This window comes from Saimiri boliviensis, chromosome 2 (genome assembly GCF_048565385.1).
Source record: "Saimiri boliviensis isolate mSaiBol1 chromosome 2, mSaiBol1.pri, whole genome shotgun sequence".
Lineage (NCBI taxonomy): Eukaryota > Metazoa > Chordata > Mammalia > Primates > Cebidae > Saimiri > Saimiri boliviensis.
The window spans coordinates 78,099,388-78,113,433 of NC_133450.1; the positions used below are offsets into that span (position 1 = coordinate 78,099,388).

Here is a 14,046-nt window from a genome sequence, read left to right on the forward strand (position 1 = left end):
CTAAATGCAATGAACTTGAAGATATGGTGTACTCCTGAGGACTTTAGGTTAATATTTGTCAAAAGTCAAAATACGTATCATAAGGTTTTAGATCTCTATGACATAGCTCTGAAAAATCAATTTTTGTGCCTACAGAGATCCAGGCTGCCTTTTTTGCATCTAGAAAAGGTTGAAAGAGGATAAGATGAAGAATTGTCTCATAACCACCCCGGAATACCCACAATGACACCACCACCCACATCCACACACATACACAACTACATTCTCACATTATCAGTACCATAAACAATCAACACACTGGTTTTCTATGCCTTTTTTTGTAGTTGAAGAACCTTGTGGGTGCATCTACTTTACAATTTTGTTACAAATGTACTAATCTTTTTACTCTTCACTTGGAGAGATGAGATCTTCGATGCTTCTATCAAATCCTCAGTATGGGTGAATATTATGTTGAGGAGCTTTGTTAATAAAATAATACCATTCCACAGGTTGTCACCAAATTATTCAAATAGAAAGGAAACAACCTAGAAAAACAACAGAAGGAGAAAAGAGAAAAGAGGAGGAAGAAAAATGTGGACAAAAGAATCTGGGATGCAAAAATAGGAAAAAAGGCTTAAAGAAAAAGATCTGATAGGAGTGCAAAGGAGGGAAAATAATAGAAAGGAAAAGGATGCTAAGATGTAAAGCAAACCGGAAAGTCTTGATGAAGAAAAGGAATCAGGAAGAAAGAGGTATGTGATATCAAAAAGAAACAAATACTGACAACTGAGTAAATAATGAAGGGAAAGATTTAAAAACTCAGCAGTGGATTCTTGAGGAAGCTAGAGGGGAAAGACAGGCGAGAACAGATAGAAGGAGTAAAAGAAAAAGAAGTCAAATTTCATGCTCAGTGATGTTGTCACAGGATGCTACCCCAAGTAACTCCTACAATCTTTTCTGCCTGAAAACCTGACAGTGATGCTTAACTGGGTAATGCTATGGGAAAGCAAGGTGCAAACAAGTCCAGCAGGAAGAAAGAAATGACTATGTTTGACTTTGGTACTCTGCAGTGGTTGAACAAATTGAGCTGTGTCTCTCTGTTTCTACTATTTGATAGCAACAACAAAAGATTTACAAGGCACTTTCACATCCACTGTCTGACTCGTTTCTCAACATTCCCTCAGGAAGTTCTTATTATCATTTTGGCAGGAAAATCTGAAACCCAGTCACATTAGGAGTTCAGTCCAGCTGGTAAGTGGCAGTGTTGAGACCCAACCTTGTGTCTCCTGAATCCAACTCCAGGCTCTTCCCTGGAGAAATTTACTATCCATTTTATCACTAGTTAATTATCACTAGTTTAACTCAGAGATTTGCTGGTTCGAAAGCCTATGGTGTGCCCAAATTTTCTGGTGAAGTACTGGGTTTCAGAAGAGAATGATAGTTTTTGCCTCTCTTATGTTGCCCCAACACACTTGCCATTTCTTTTGGGCTTCTGCACCCACAGGCAGCTTGAGAGGAGAACCAGACATTCCGATGGCTGGCATTGGGGTGATGGGGGTGGTGATGAGGAAGGCAATGGAGAAGCATTTAATGAAAAACAGCCAATGTGTTCCACGTACCTTGGTAATTAAAGAAACCTCTGGACTTTTTCTCATTGTTGGATGGAATGACAGTTCCAATGAAGAAGTTTGCAATAGCAATGAGAAGAATGACCAGAAGAATCACTTGGGCCTGGAATAACAAGGTAAAAGGAAATCAAATTAGATTTATTAAACAACTTTTTACATAATTATAAAAGTTGTAAGTGTCTACTGCAGAAAGGCTCTATCTGATTATTTCAGTTATGTCTCTGCTACCTAGAGCAGGTAATAAGTGCATCCTGATTAAAATGGCATCTAAATAGGCCTTATTCTACTTGGATGTATACACCTCATTTTGAATGGAGCATGGGTTTGGGCACTTGAAGGTGACATTTCCGTAACATTCTAAGTAGCAGGTGGGTAACTTCCACCATTGTCCCAGGAATGTAAATGAAGCCAAAAGTTTTAACACTGATAGACTTGAGGGGGTTTTGTTTGTTTGTTTGTTTTGGAAGAGCACTTGTGGGTTGTTTCTGTTCCCAGTGCTAACTGCAGGGGTTCGAGAATGCAGAATGATGAATAGAATTCCTGTGATGCCCAGTGCACTTGACAGCAGGCTGCTGGTGTGTGCTCAGCACAAGCAGTCTGCAAGGTTAGCTGGCCAGATGGTCTTCCTTCAGCCCTTCCAATGCTGCGAGGTGTTTATGGCTTGGTGCTGCCATACGCTGTTTCCTTTACCTGGAAAGTACTTCACTCTATTCCTTGCATGGCCATTTCCTTCTTTTCATCCTTTAAATCTCAGTTACTCCTCAGAGAGGCCTTTCTTGACCATTTAATCTTTTATATTTTATTATTTTATTTTATTTTGTTTTCCTGAGACAGAGTCTCGCTCTGTCGCTCACGCTGGAGTGCAATAGTGCGATCTTGGCTCACTGCACTTCTACCTCCCAGGTTCAACCAATTCTCCTGCTTCAGCCTCCTGAGTAGCTGGGACTACAGGCACATGCCACCATGCTCGGCTAATTTTGTATTTCTAGCAGAGACAGGGCTTTACCATGTTGGCCAGGTTGGTCTCGAACTCCTGACCTCATGATCCACCCACCTTGGCCTCCCAGAGTGCTGGGATTACAGGTGTGAGCCACTGTGCCCGGCCCATTTAATGTGAATAATAGCAGTTATCTGTTCACTGAGGGCTTACAATAGAACAGATGCAGATTTAACTGTACCTGTATTCTTTTACATAAATAATACCATTAACAAACTGACAGCTTTATGAAGTAGGCACTATTATTATCCTCATTTTAAAGATAAAGATGCTGAAGCACCGAAAGTTTAAATAATTTACTGAAGACCACAGAGATAGAAACTGGATTGAAATTCAGGCTCTCTAACTAAAGAGCTGGAGCTTTAATACCCTTTTCTGCTACTAAACTTCACTGCATCACTCAGGGAATACAGTTATCTAAAGCAGGGTTCTCCTGTGTGTGTGTGGTTTTTTTTTTTTTTTTAATCACAGTGTCTTGTTGATTCTACCTTTCACAAATTATCTTTTTATATTTATTTATTTGCTTGCTTATTATTCATCTCTTCATCAACCATACATAAGGATTAAGCCTGTTTTGGTCACAGGTGAATATCTAGTGCCTAGAAGAATGCTTAACATGTAGCAGGCACTTACTTAATTTCTGTTAAATTGTGAATGCATAATCTACAAATAAATGCCATGTAGGAATGTTTTCTATTGACTTATACAAGTGGGAGGCTTTGGCTGTCTTCCTAGGCCTGATGACCACCTGAGATCTAGCTACTTTATCCATAGGCACGTAGGATTATTTTCAACTGCACCAATCACTTGAGGGAATTACAAAGGAGGCAAAGACATGTTTCTCATCATTCAGAAATTTGCTAACCATTTTATCACTAAACTCACGGGTTTTCTGGTTCTAAAGTCTATGATTTGCCCACATTTGCTGGTGAGGAACTGGGTTTCAGAACAGAAACCCTCTTATATTCTCCCAACACACTTGTCATTTCTCTTGGGCTTCTGCACCCACAGGCAGCTTGAAAGAGAAACTGGGTTTGTGACTGAGAGACCCAGGTTTCCACCGGGCTCCACTGCTGTGATCATAAGGGGTCTGGGTATAAGGCGGCCACCCTGATGACAGTACAAAGAGATAAAACACAGCAGTCATGTGACTTGGGAGCCTGAGTCATGGCTGCTTGGGTTTTGTGCTTTGCAGGCTTGTTGTTCCACCTAGCACTTGCCTACTCATTTCACCACAGCAGGTAATAACAGCAATTCTTTTTGAATACAGGGTTCCTTCTACTCCTGCAATTTGTTCAGGACCTGACCAGCCATTGTTGATAACATCATCTTTGAGAAATTTACCTTTGCCTCCCATTCCATTCCAGCTACTGAAATTCCTAGAAGAATCACTACTGTGATAGAGCCTATAATCCGGATGTCATTGGTTGGATCCACCATCATCGAATCACTCTCCTGGGGAAAAATATTATTAAATGGTTAGAGATACAGCTTTTTGCATGTGAATCTTATTGCAGCATTTAGCAGCAAAAAGAGACACTATACAATTACACCTGGGGCCACATAGGATAATAGAAAAATGGAGTATTCATACATTTATGAAGATAAAAAACTTAGCATTTTTTTTCTGTGATAATAGGCCTTTGATAGTCAAGGTTAGGAGTTAGACATTTTAGAGATTCATTCCAGCTTTTGAAGCTGTTGTAGTACTAAGGAAAAGTATGTATACACATACATATTGTGTTTTATTGCAGAAGAATGACTAGTTGTTTCTGTGTGTCAAGGAGAATCCTAAGGGAATAAAAATGAGTGTTTTACAGTATAAATACTGAAAATTAAGTGGTGTACTATTTAAGAACAGATGACACAAACCAGATAATGCAAGTCTTGAAGACAGTGTACCTTATGAACTGTAAGCTCATTTATTTATCTAATTTTTATATAGGGGCACTTTCACCAACTAAATTCAGTGAACACTATCATTACTATGAGAAAAGGACTGGAAATTAGTTGGTATATCATTTAAGTCATATGCTTTCACATACAACATCCTAGACTGGGCACCTGAACTAGGAAATGGCTAGTTTTCTGGTGAGTTATTTTAATTTTTTTAAATTAAAAAAAATTTTTTTTGAGATGGGGTCTCACTTAGTTTGCCAGACTGGAGTGCAATGGTGCGATCCTGGCCACTGCAACCTCCACCCTCCGGGTTCAAGTGATTATCCCAACTCAACCTCCTGAGTAGCTGGGATTACAGGTGTGTGCCACCAGGCCCAGCTAATTTTTGTATTTTTTGTTCATTTGTTTCTTTTCTTTTTTAAAAATATTTTTGTATTTTTAGTAGAGACAGGGTTTCACCATGTTGGCCAGGATGGTCTCGATCTCTTGACCTTGTGATCCTCCCACCTCGGCCTTCCAAAGAGCTGGGATTACAGGTGTGAGCCACCATGCCCAGCTGAATTATTTTAATTTTAAACTTTCTTTCCTTTTGGAAATCTATAACCATAATCATAGTATTACTGTTGATGGCAATATCCATTATTTATCTGATGTTTCATATTTTACACAATATTTCATGTACATGATTTCATTTGATCTGTGCCACACTTCTGTGAAATACATGTAACAGTATTATTAACCCATATTATACATTTGGGAAACAAAGTTCAGAAGAAAAGAGGAAGTAATCCAAACTTTCTTGAATGGTAAAGGTGAGAATCTGGGCTCAAAGCCAGATCTTCTGATGCCAAGCCCAGGCTCCTACCACTATATTTGATGTTTTTCCTCTCATTTAGTTGTAATGATATTGCCTAGTGCCCTAAGAAGGCAAACTAAACTAAATTATTCTGCTTGGCAGAAAAAAAGAAAAGCTTTTAATTACCTTAAGAAGATCTACTACAGTCTCAGCAAATCCCACCACATACATAGCAACAGCGACTGCATTAGCAAAAGCAAAGATCAGGCCTATTGACCCACCGAACTCAGGCCCTAAACTTCTGGAAATAAGATAGTAGGCCCCACCTGAAACAAGAAATGAACATACTTTACATTGAGGAACTGCTAGTATATGTGACCAAATGATTATGAACATCTGAGAACATTTACAGCGTGAATTATTTCAGTAACAGTATTACCACTTCCTAACAATTTTTGGAATCCTGTGTTACCACAATGAATAACTTAGCCCTTCTTGGTACTCTCTTCTTGATCTACAATAGACGTATCCTGACTTAATAAAATACAATCTATTAAAACCTAAATATAAAAAGGCTACAAATAAGAACACAGCAAACTTTACCAAAAAATGTGTTGTCTTTATAAAAAGATCACTGGAGGATTCAAATTAATAATGCAACTGAAGTAAAATTTTATAACCCAAATCTCTAGGAGTAGGAAAGTCTAGGTAGAAAATGAAGTAGGTGAAGTTTATCTTTGTTTTTCTAACTTCTTTCTGTTGTGTATATATGGAATATATATATATATTTTTATATATACATATTTTCAGATATATGTGTGCCGAATAAAACAAGATATCTGTACAGTGTGGCATATTATCCATTCTATTAAACAAACTTGGTTTTCTATGTTTTTAGCTCAAGAAGGGATGATTATTGCTAAATACTCATATATGTATGGGTGTGGCAAGGAGGTCCGTTGCCTGTTGGCCACTGAGAGCATGTGTTTGGGGGTGGTGAGTAGGAAGAGAAGCAGGGAGGGTTTGGAACAATTACTTCGCCCTCGCACATTGAAAAGGTAATTCTTTTAAATATATATAATGCTTCCGTGCACATGAAGAATGGAACTAGATTGGTCAACTGCCTAGAGGGTACCTAGGGCAGCTTACTGAGGATGGAAAGAACTAGATGTTAAGAGGTCTGATTATCACAGACCATAGCAAGATTACGACTTGCTATGCTAAGCTGGCCTTGAAGGTGGATAGAGTTGGCACAGGAATAACAAACATACCTAAAAACAAAACAAAATTACTTTCTGCTGAGAAGAAATTTCTTTCACTATATTAACTCTTTTGGGCTCAGGGGTCAAAGTCCTCTCTAAAAATGTAACATATTGTCTGGGTGAAGCAAACCCCCCTTATTTCCTTTATACAGGTTACCTTAAACAAATGAGCTAGCCAGTTTTACCTAGGTGGGCTGGGCCAACAAGAGAGACAGGCAGAAGTTGACAGTGGAGGTGTGCCCTGGGCAGGAGGGTGTTTTAGAAGGCCCTGAGTAGGAAGACCTGGATAAGGTGCCCAAGCCGATGACCAGAGAAACCAAAGGGGAAGGGGAGGGGCAACAAAGGAAGCTAGAAGAACACGATACATTTCATCCATTTCACTTTCTGCCTAGGCCTGACTACTCCGAGATGATTAGAAGATAACTCTTTGCTTATGTATTTATTTACTACCTTTTAATGATCTTCCCTTGCCTGTTGGTCATCGGGAGCACAGCGTTTGGGGTGAGCCTCGAGGCCTGAGTGCAGGAGTGGTTTACTGAGTAGGAATCATCAGCAGTGCCAGCTGGAGCACTGGAGAAGACCCATGCTGAGGGGTCCTGTGAGAGAGCCGGTGGGTCTCGTCCAAGGGACAAAGAACTCATATATTTTGCTAAATATTCCATACCTTCTTAGTAGACACATAGTCACTGTCCACTTTGTAAACATGTCTCATCACAAGAAATGGGTCATGTCAGTGAAGATATTCTAATTTTAGCTGAGAAAAATTTGCTTTGCTATTTAAATTTCGGATTATTTTGTTTTGTTTTAGGACACTGGTGATTAATTAGCAATATGTAAATTTCACTTCCAATAGTAAACTAACTCCAGACATGACTAGTTACCAAGCCTCCAGTCATAAGTAAATTAATCAGCTTACCTCCTCTTACTACTCCATTCGTGCAAATAGCAGACATAGAAATACCTGTGAGTGTCGTCACGACCACACTCAGGCCAATGATGATGACTCCAAGACCTGCAAAATCCCCCAAGAAAGGTGTTTGGTTCCAGTACTGACAGAAGTCACCAGTACTTCAGGAAGCAGCAGCCTGAATCTCGTCACAGAAAGATCCACCTCCCTGTGAAAACCTGAAATGTTCTAAAGAATCCCATTTTATGAAGGTCTAGGAAGCACCTGAAATGTACTGAACTTTAAAACTGAAGCCAAGGCTGGGAATCATTTTCCAAGGAACATCAGCTAGACATGTGCAGATAGCCTGAAAAAGAAAATGTTTACCCAAGGAAGGTGTACATCTATCATGCACGACCTACAATGTGCCAGAGAGATCCATTAGAAAAGAGACCAGAGTAGACCAGGACCATTCTAAGTGTACCTTAGGTTTCCATTGGCATCCAGCTCCACCAAATAGCCAGGCTTCGAGAACACTGGGCTACTTCCTTGTTCCCATCAAAAAGAAGTATAAAAAATTGTTTGCCTACCCGTAGCAAGTGATGAGGGCATTAGAGATCTTAGAGATTTTACCTCCACGGACAAACCCGTTAGTTGCTATTGCAGAAGTTGACAACCCAGTAATAGAAGTTACCATGGTGGAAAGAAGAATTATGAGAACTCCAAGACCTGTTAGCAATGAAAGATAGAAGATATTGCATTTTACTTTTCTTCCTTGGATTCCCTATTGCTGCAAGCTACACTGCCTTTAATTTAAGTTTTCAGGTCCATCACTCGGGCTCCAATGGGGTTTCTTTGTGCTAAGGAGAAAATGGTTTGCCTGGCATAAGGATCAAGTCGAAGAACTGCTCATTATGATGAAGGATGGTTTCCAAAAGTAAACACAATCTAAAGTGCAGCCTTGGAAAGGAAAAGTTGACTTATGCTGATGTCCTGGGAGAGAAACTATCCTGGCTGTGAAAAGAGAAAACATGGCATTTGACCTTCTTTCTTGCTTGAAGGAACCTGAATGAGAAAGTTGGGGGTTTGACAAAGGTTAATTCCTTCCCCATTTTTCTCACATCTCTTTGCCTGATGGGGGAAAAGGAACCAACTTGCATTACCTTTGAAAACACTCCAGAAAGGTCAGTGGTGAACTATTAGAGCCTGTGTTGCCTTTACCTTACAAATGATGGTGCGGGTCACAAGTTTAATTACCTCCTCTGACATATCCATTTGTGGCAATAGCAGAGGTGGATAAACCAGTGATACCAGTCACTGTCACGGCTAAGCCGATGATAATCACACCAAGACCTCAGTTGAAACAGGAAAAATAAAGGCATTAAATGGTGGAAGAATTCATTGGATCATTTACATAAAAGCCAGCATATCTAGGGTAAACATCAAAGGACCACATTTGAGTTTAACAAGTTGGCCAGGAAATCACCATGGAGTACATGCATTAGCTTTGAAGTTTTCTGCTTGTAGTAGCTCAGGTTCCAAGAAACTCAAGAGCTAAAATGTGCAGTACTGAGTTGTACAAAACAAAACCACTAGGGCTGGTCAAAATTTAATGTGAACCCCATCTTATTATTATTTATTTTTAGAGACAGTCTTACTATTTTTTCCAGGCTTGTCTTGAACCCCTGGCCTCAAGTCATCCTCCTGCCTCAGCCTCCCAAGTAGCTGGGGCTACAGGCTTGCCCCATTGTACTTGACAGAATCCTATCTTTGAAGAAGTTCTAGGCACCTATAAACATGACAATTGGCCTAAAATTCCAAGCTGTCAGCATAACTAGAGATTAAATGTTCACCCTTCCAGGTGACTATCTTTTTATGCACGTTTGTTCACACACGGGTGAACTACATATTGTATAGCAAGTTATTCATCTGGCAGATGGGTAAAGTGGAAAGAATCAAATTAAACTACATTAACTTATTGACTGTGAATTCTGGAAAGTTACTTATTATTGTAAGTCATTTAAAATAAATAACTAAGCCAAAAATAGCAATGAAATTAGAAAGAATGCATGTGTAAAGTGGCTAGCATAGCCCATGGAACACAGTACACAATGGTATTGCTTTTTGATCATATCCACAATAGTCATAATATTTACTGCTTTGTAAAAACCTACTATAGACCCATCTTTGTGACAGGCAATGCAAGAAACACAAGGCACAAATAAAACGGAATTTAAAAAGCTGCTCCAAGGATTTTATGGCTCAGAAGCTTGACAATTAGAAGAAGAGGGAGAAAATGGTAGGGGCCAGAATTGAAGGAAGGTGTGACTGCTTTGAGCTTCAAAAAACACATAGCTAGGAGGGTGCGGAAGGGTATCAGAATATAACACTTTGGCATAAGAATTATTTGGAGCTGAGACAACAGAAAAGAAGCAGATACAAGAAAAGCTCTCAATCCCCTTTCTATTGATCTAAAAACAGGACATAAATTTCTCCTCTCTCCCCTCTCTACCAGGGAGCAGAGAAGCCGATCACCAGAGACAATTCTGAACTCTAATCAGCCTGACAAGGCACCACAGGCATCTACACAGCAAGCTGTGCTAACTCTCACCTTCCATTCCCTTCCCTATGCATTTACCTTGCCACCATTTGCCACCCTATGAATAAAAAGTCATTTTCCTTTGTCTTGTCACCTCTTTAGAATTTAATTGTTCTTTTGTTAAGATGATATGTAAGCCCAGGTTCTAACCACCCCTTTAAGTCACTCATCTCTGAGTGCTCCCATGTGTATGTACCATGTACATGTTAATACATTGTTTTTCTCTTACCAATCTGACTTTTGTCAGCCTAATTTATAGGCCCCCCAGCCAATGAGCCTAAGATGGGTAGAAGATAACCATTTTTTCTTCCCTACAATACCCTCTTTAATGGAGGCTCTTAAAAGCTAGAAGTTATAAAAAATAGTTGCACTAAATTAATTCTTCATATCTATTGCAGGGATACTATGGTGAGCAGTGCCTCTATATCACTATGTGGCTTCAGGTCCTTGTGCCAGTAAAGGTGATTTATTTTGCATTTGTTTTGCTCCTTACTTTGTTTGGAAGAAGCTTGACAGAAAATGTTTAGCATACCCCAGAAACTCTACAGGACCATATAATTTGCATTTCATAACATTAAACCTACTCCAACCTTATTATTTCCTTGCTGTTATTTTCCTTCTGACTCTAAGTTTCTCAACAATTCTTAATTCATCCTTTTGCATTGTATATATTTCTACAAACCATTTGAAATCTTCGAACAAAGTTTTATACTTTTGAACAGCAAGGGATCTGCTTCTCTCTCACAACAAACATAAAATTCCAGGGTAGAAGGCAGCTTGGAGAACATTCAGTTTATTGTTTCTGAAATTGTGGTTCTTGAACCACCTGCTTCAGGAAATGCCTGGGGTGCTTATTAAGAATGCTCAGACCTACTGAGTTTGGATCTTTAAAAGTAAATCCCAGGATTCTGCAGTTTCCTAACCTAACTTCCCAGATAATTCTTTTGCATCCCACAGTAAGACAACTAAGCTACCCTTAGCCTACCTCAACTTGTGTCTACCTATTCAGAAAGGTACTTTAGCTTTATCTTCAAAGAATTCATTGCTCCTTAATATTTAGAAAAGAAAGGGAAACACTGAATATAGGTGACTTGCTTCAGGTCATACCAGCTTTTCACACCCAACTTCCTTGCCTGATGGTTAAAATTTTTGGAAACCATCTTGCCCCAGCAAGGTATCCAAGACAGAGAAGAACTAGACAACATTATCAGCTCATTCCACCCTTTGCTTTTGGGAACACGGCCGTCAAAACTAATAGCCCAGAATGGTTACACAAAGGCTATAGCTACTGTGACTCTTGGCTCCAGATTCCTCTGGCTCTATTCCCAGGGTCTGGGCTTAAAAATGTATTCAGATTTCTTCCTCAATCTACCCCCAAAGGAAGAACAAATCGATATAGTTGTTTCTTTTCTTCCCCAACAAGGAAAACCCAAATGGGACCCAGATGGCAAGTTAACTCATTTAGTTTTAGGTTCATAGCAAAGGCCAGTAAAACTGAATAAGGTTGACAGTAAGTTTCTAGTACTCACTAAAGTCTATCTTCTGAGAATGAATGAGAAAGAAAGGAAGAAAGAAAAGAAAGAAAGAAAGAAAGAAAGAAAGAAAGAAAGAAAGAAAGAAAGAAAGAAAAACAGACACAAACCTCCATTCAAAGGAAACCCCATTGAACACTTATTAGGTAGACTTTTACTGTCTTCTAATTTATAATTTAACTACTTTAATAAAAAGATCTTTACTAAAATAAAATTAATGTCTGATAGTATAATAAACCATTTAGCAGAAGATAGCATTCTTCATACTCGACAATTTTGCAGTAAACTCAAAACTGAGTTGACTGTGAAGAGTAATGTAAGATCTGATTAAAGTTCAGATTATTGCCCAAACATATGGATGTTAAATAAGTTGCATTAAAAAGAATTACTCTTGCCCTTGGCTACTCTCACACCTCCAAACAAAGTAATGTTTCTTGATGATCTCAATAAGTTACTAAACTGCCCTTAAAAACCTAATTTTGCATGAAACCCTGGAGCAAAACCTTGGCAATATTAAGATGCAGATTTTCCATGGAACAGCATATACTTATTTTGGACCCTAGGGCTGTGAGCATTCATTTGCTATGCATCATAAAACCGGCAGGCAGCCCTCTGTCAGGAACCCAGCAGTTGCCAAACATGAAACATGGAAAAACTATGGGAACTGGCTCCAGTTTTTCAATTTACAGCTTAGCCCTTTCTTTTTTGAGTTAGTCTTCCGGTGATGTTGAATGTGTTTTGAGGAGCAAAGGCAATAAATAATAACCAACTACCTTTTAAAATGTGAATTGAGATACCCTTTGGAATGCTATCTGAAAGCACAATAGAACTTCCATACTCTTGAGACTGACTGTTCTCCCAAAAGTGAATTCATCATGTATTTCCCATATATGGAATAGAACATCATTAATTTTTATCTCATTAAATGGGAAACTTTGATAAAATTCAATTACATTTTTCATAAAAATTGTACTAATATACTTTCAACAAAAAAGATTTGCTAGAAGAAATCATATTTAAAATGGAATGTAATATTTAAAACATCAGATAAATGCCGGGTGCGGTGGCTCACGCCTGTAATCCTAACACTTTGGGAGGCCGAGGTGGGTGGATCACCTGAGGTCAGGAGTTCAAGACCAGCCTGGTCAACATGGTGAAATCCCATCTTTATAAAAAAAAAAAATCAGATAATCACTTAAAATAATGTCATTATTATCCATTTTTCATTTAGAAAAAATAACAGTAATATACATTATCTTAGTCATTTCATCTATCACTTTAAGCTTATATCTGGCAATATTTGATTAACCTTTGTTTTCTTACTGCTGGTGTTGAAAGTAACACAATTATTTTCTTTGGAAAAAGTTCAACAATTCAGCATTTTTATTAGTCAGCTCACATTTTCACCAGTTTTCCCACAAGTTATTTTTGTTCTGTGAAGTTTTACCAATTATTACAAGAAGGATACTCTGTAACAAATGAGAGGCAAATGTCAGTATGTCCCCAAATACAAATATTATTACCTAAAATTAACCTGCTATTATATATCTGTATACCTATAACTCTATCAAAAGATAGAAACACCTCCTAGATCATTCACCTGTTTGGCAAACTGGAAAATTCCAGTTTCATAGGAGTTAACTCTTCACCTTTTCTTTCTGACAAACATCATCAAAGAAGCAAAGGAAAAGGTGCCCAAGTGTAAATTATTTCTGTGACCTTCACCTCACATTCAGCATTAATGGAGAAAACAGGTTGCTCATTGAATTTATAATTTACATAGCAAACTACTTAGGAGGGGAAACATGCTTACCAATTCCAGCTTCTCCAACAATCCAGGAGAGGCGAATGAAGAGCATGACTCCCCAGATATTCAGCATGCATCTTACCTGTGGATAGAAGTGGTACTGAAAAGAGACAGGACAAACAACAGTGGGACAAAACCCGGAGCTCTTCATAACCCTGTGCCCGGGACTTGACCACTCTTAATCCACCAGAACACTGAATGAATAGTTTTTATTTGTAAACAGAGGAGTTTTCTCACCAGCACACCTTTCACCCAACCAAACTTCACGACACCAGCTTGATCGTCTTCCTTATTTTCAGCTTGTTCATCTCCAGGTATCCCATCACCATTAGCAACTCTGTCAGCTGAACTTGGGGCGACCACCACATTCTGCATTTTGTAGATAGCAAAAACACAGTAGTTGGTCAATGAACAACAGTTCCATAAAACTTTTCACAGCAAATCAAAACGACTGAAATAAAACTTAAAAGAAAAAAAAAACGCAAACAAACTAAATATATTCTGGTCATTTTAACGACATTTTTATTTTTTGCCCCAAAAGCTGAAAGATTCATTTTGTGAGTGATTTTAAAGTGTTTTTAAGGCTGCAGGGGTGGTAAAGGGAACCTAAGACGTTCTTCCACTAATGGGAATATTTCCTCTGGTGAAAAGTCAGATTTGG

The 14,046-nt window shown here is 38.7% G+C and overlaps 1 protein-coding gene across 4 annotated transcripts in view; it reads right to left on the reverse strand.

The window, feature by feature from the left end:
• The window catches only part of SLC12A1 (solute carrier family 12 member 1), a 105,361-nt gene that overhangs the window by 77,940 nt on the left and 13,375 nt on the right, over nucleotides 1-14,046 (reverse strand). The window contains exons 3-8 of one of the 4 annotated variants that reach the window (XM_003928888.4): nucleotides 13,623-13,754; nucleotides 13,392-13,467; nucleotides 7,478-7,573; nucleotides 5,486-5,625; nucleotides 3,949-4,059; nucleotides 1,599-1,710 (exon numbers count right to left, since the gene is read on the reverse strand). In XM_003928888.4, the coding sequence (XP_003928937.2) occupies nucleotides 1,599-1,710; nucleotides 3,949-4,059; nucleotides 5,486-5,625; nucleotides 7,478-7,573; nucleotides 13,392-13,467; nucleotides 13,623-13,754 (667 nt within the window). Of the gene's footprint in view, nucleotides 1-1,598; nucleotides 1,711-3,948; nucleotides 4,060-5,485; nucleotides 5,626-7,477; nucleotides 7,574-8,080; nucleotides 8,177-8,704; nucleotides 8,801-13,391; nucleotides 13,468-13,622; nucleotides 13,755-14,046 lie in introns of all 4 variants that reach the window. The other 3 variants (XM_003928887.4, XM_010339496.3, XM_010339497.3) reach the window with 3 other exon arrangements.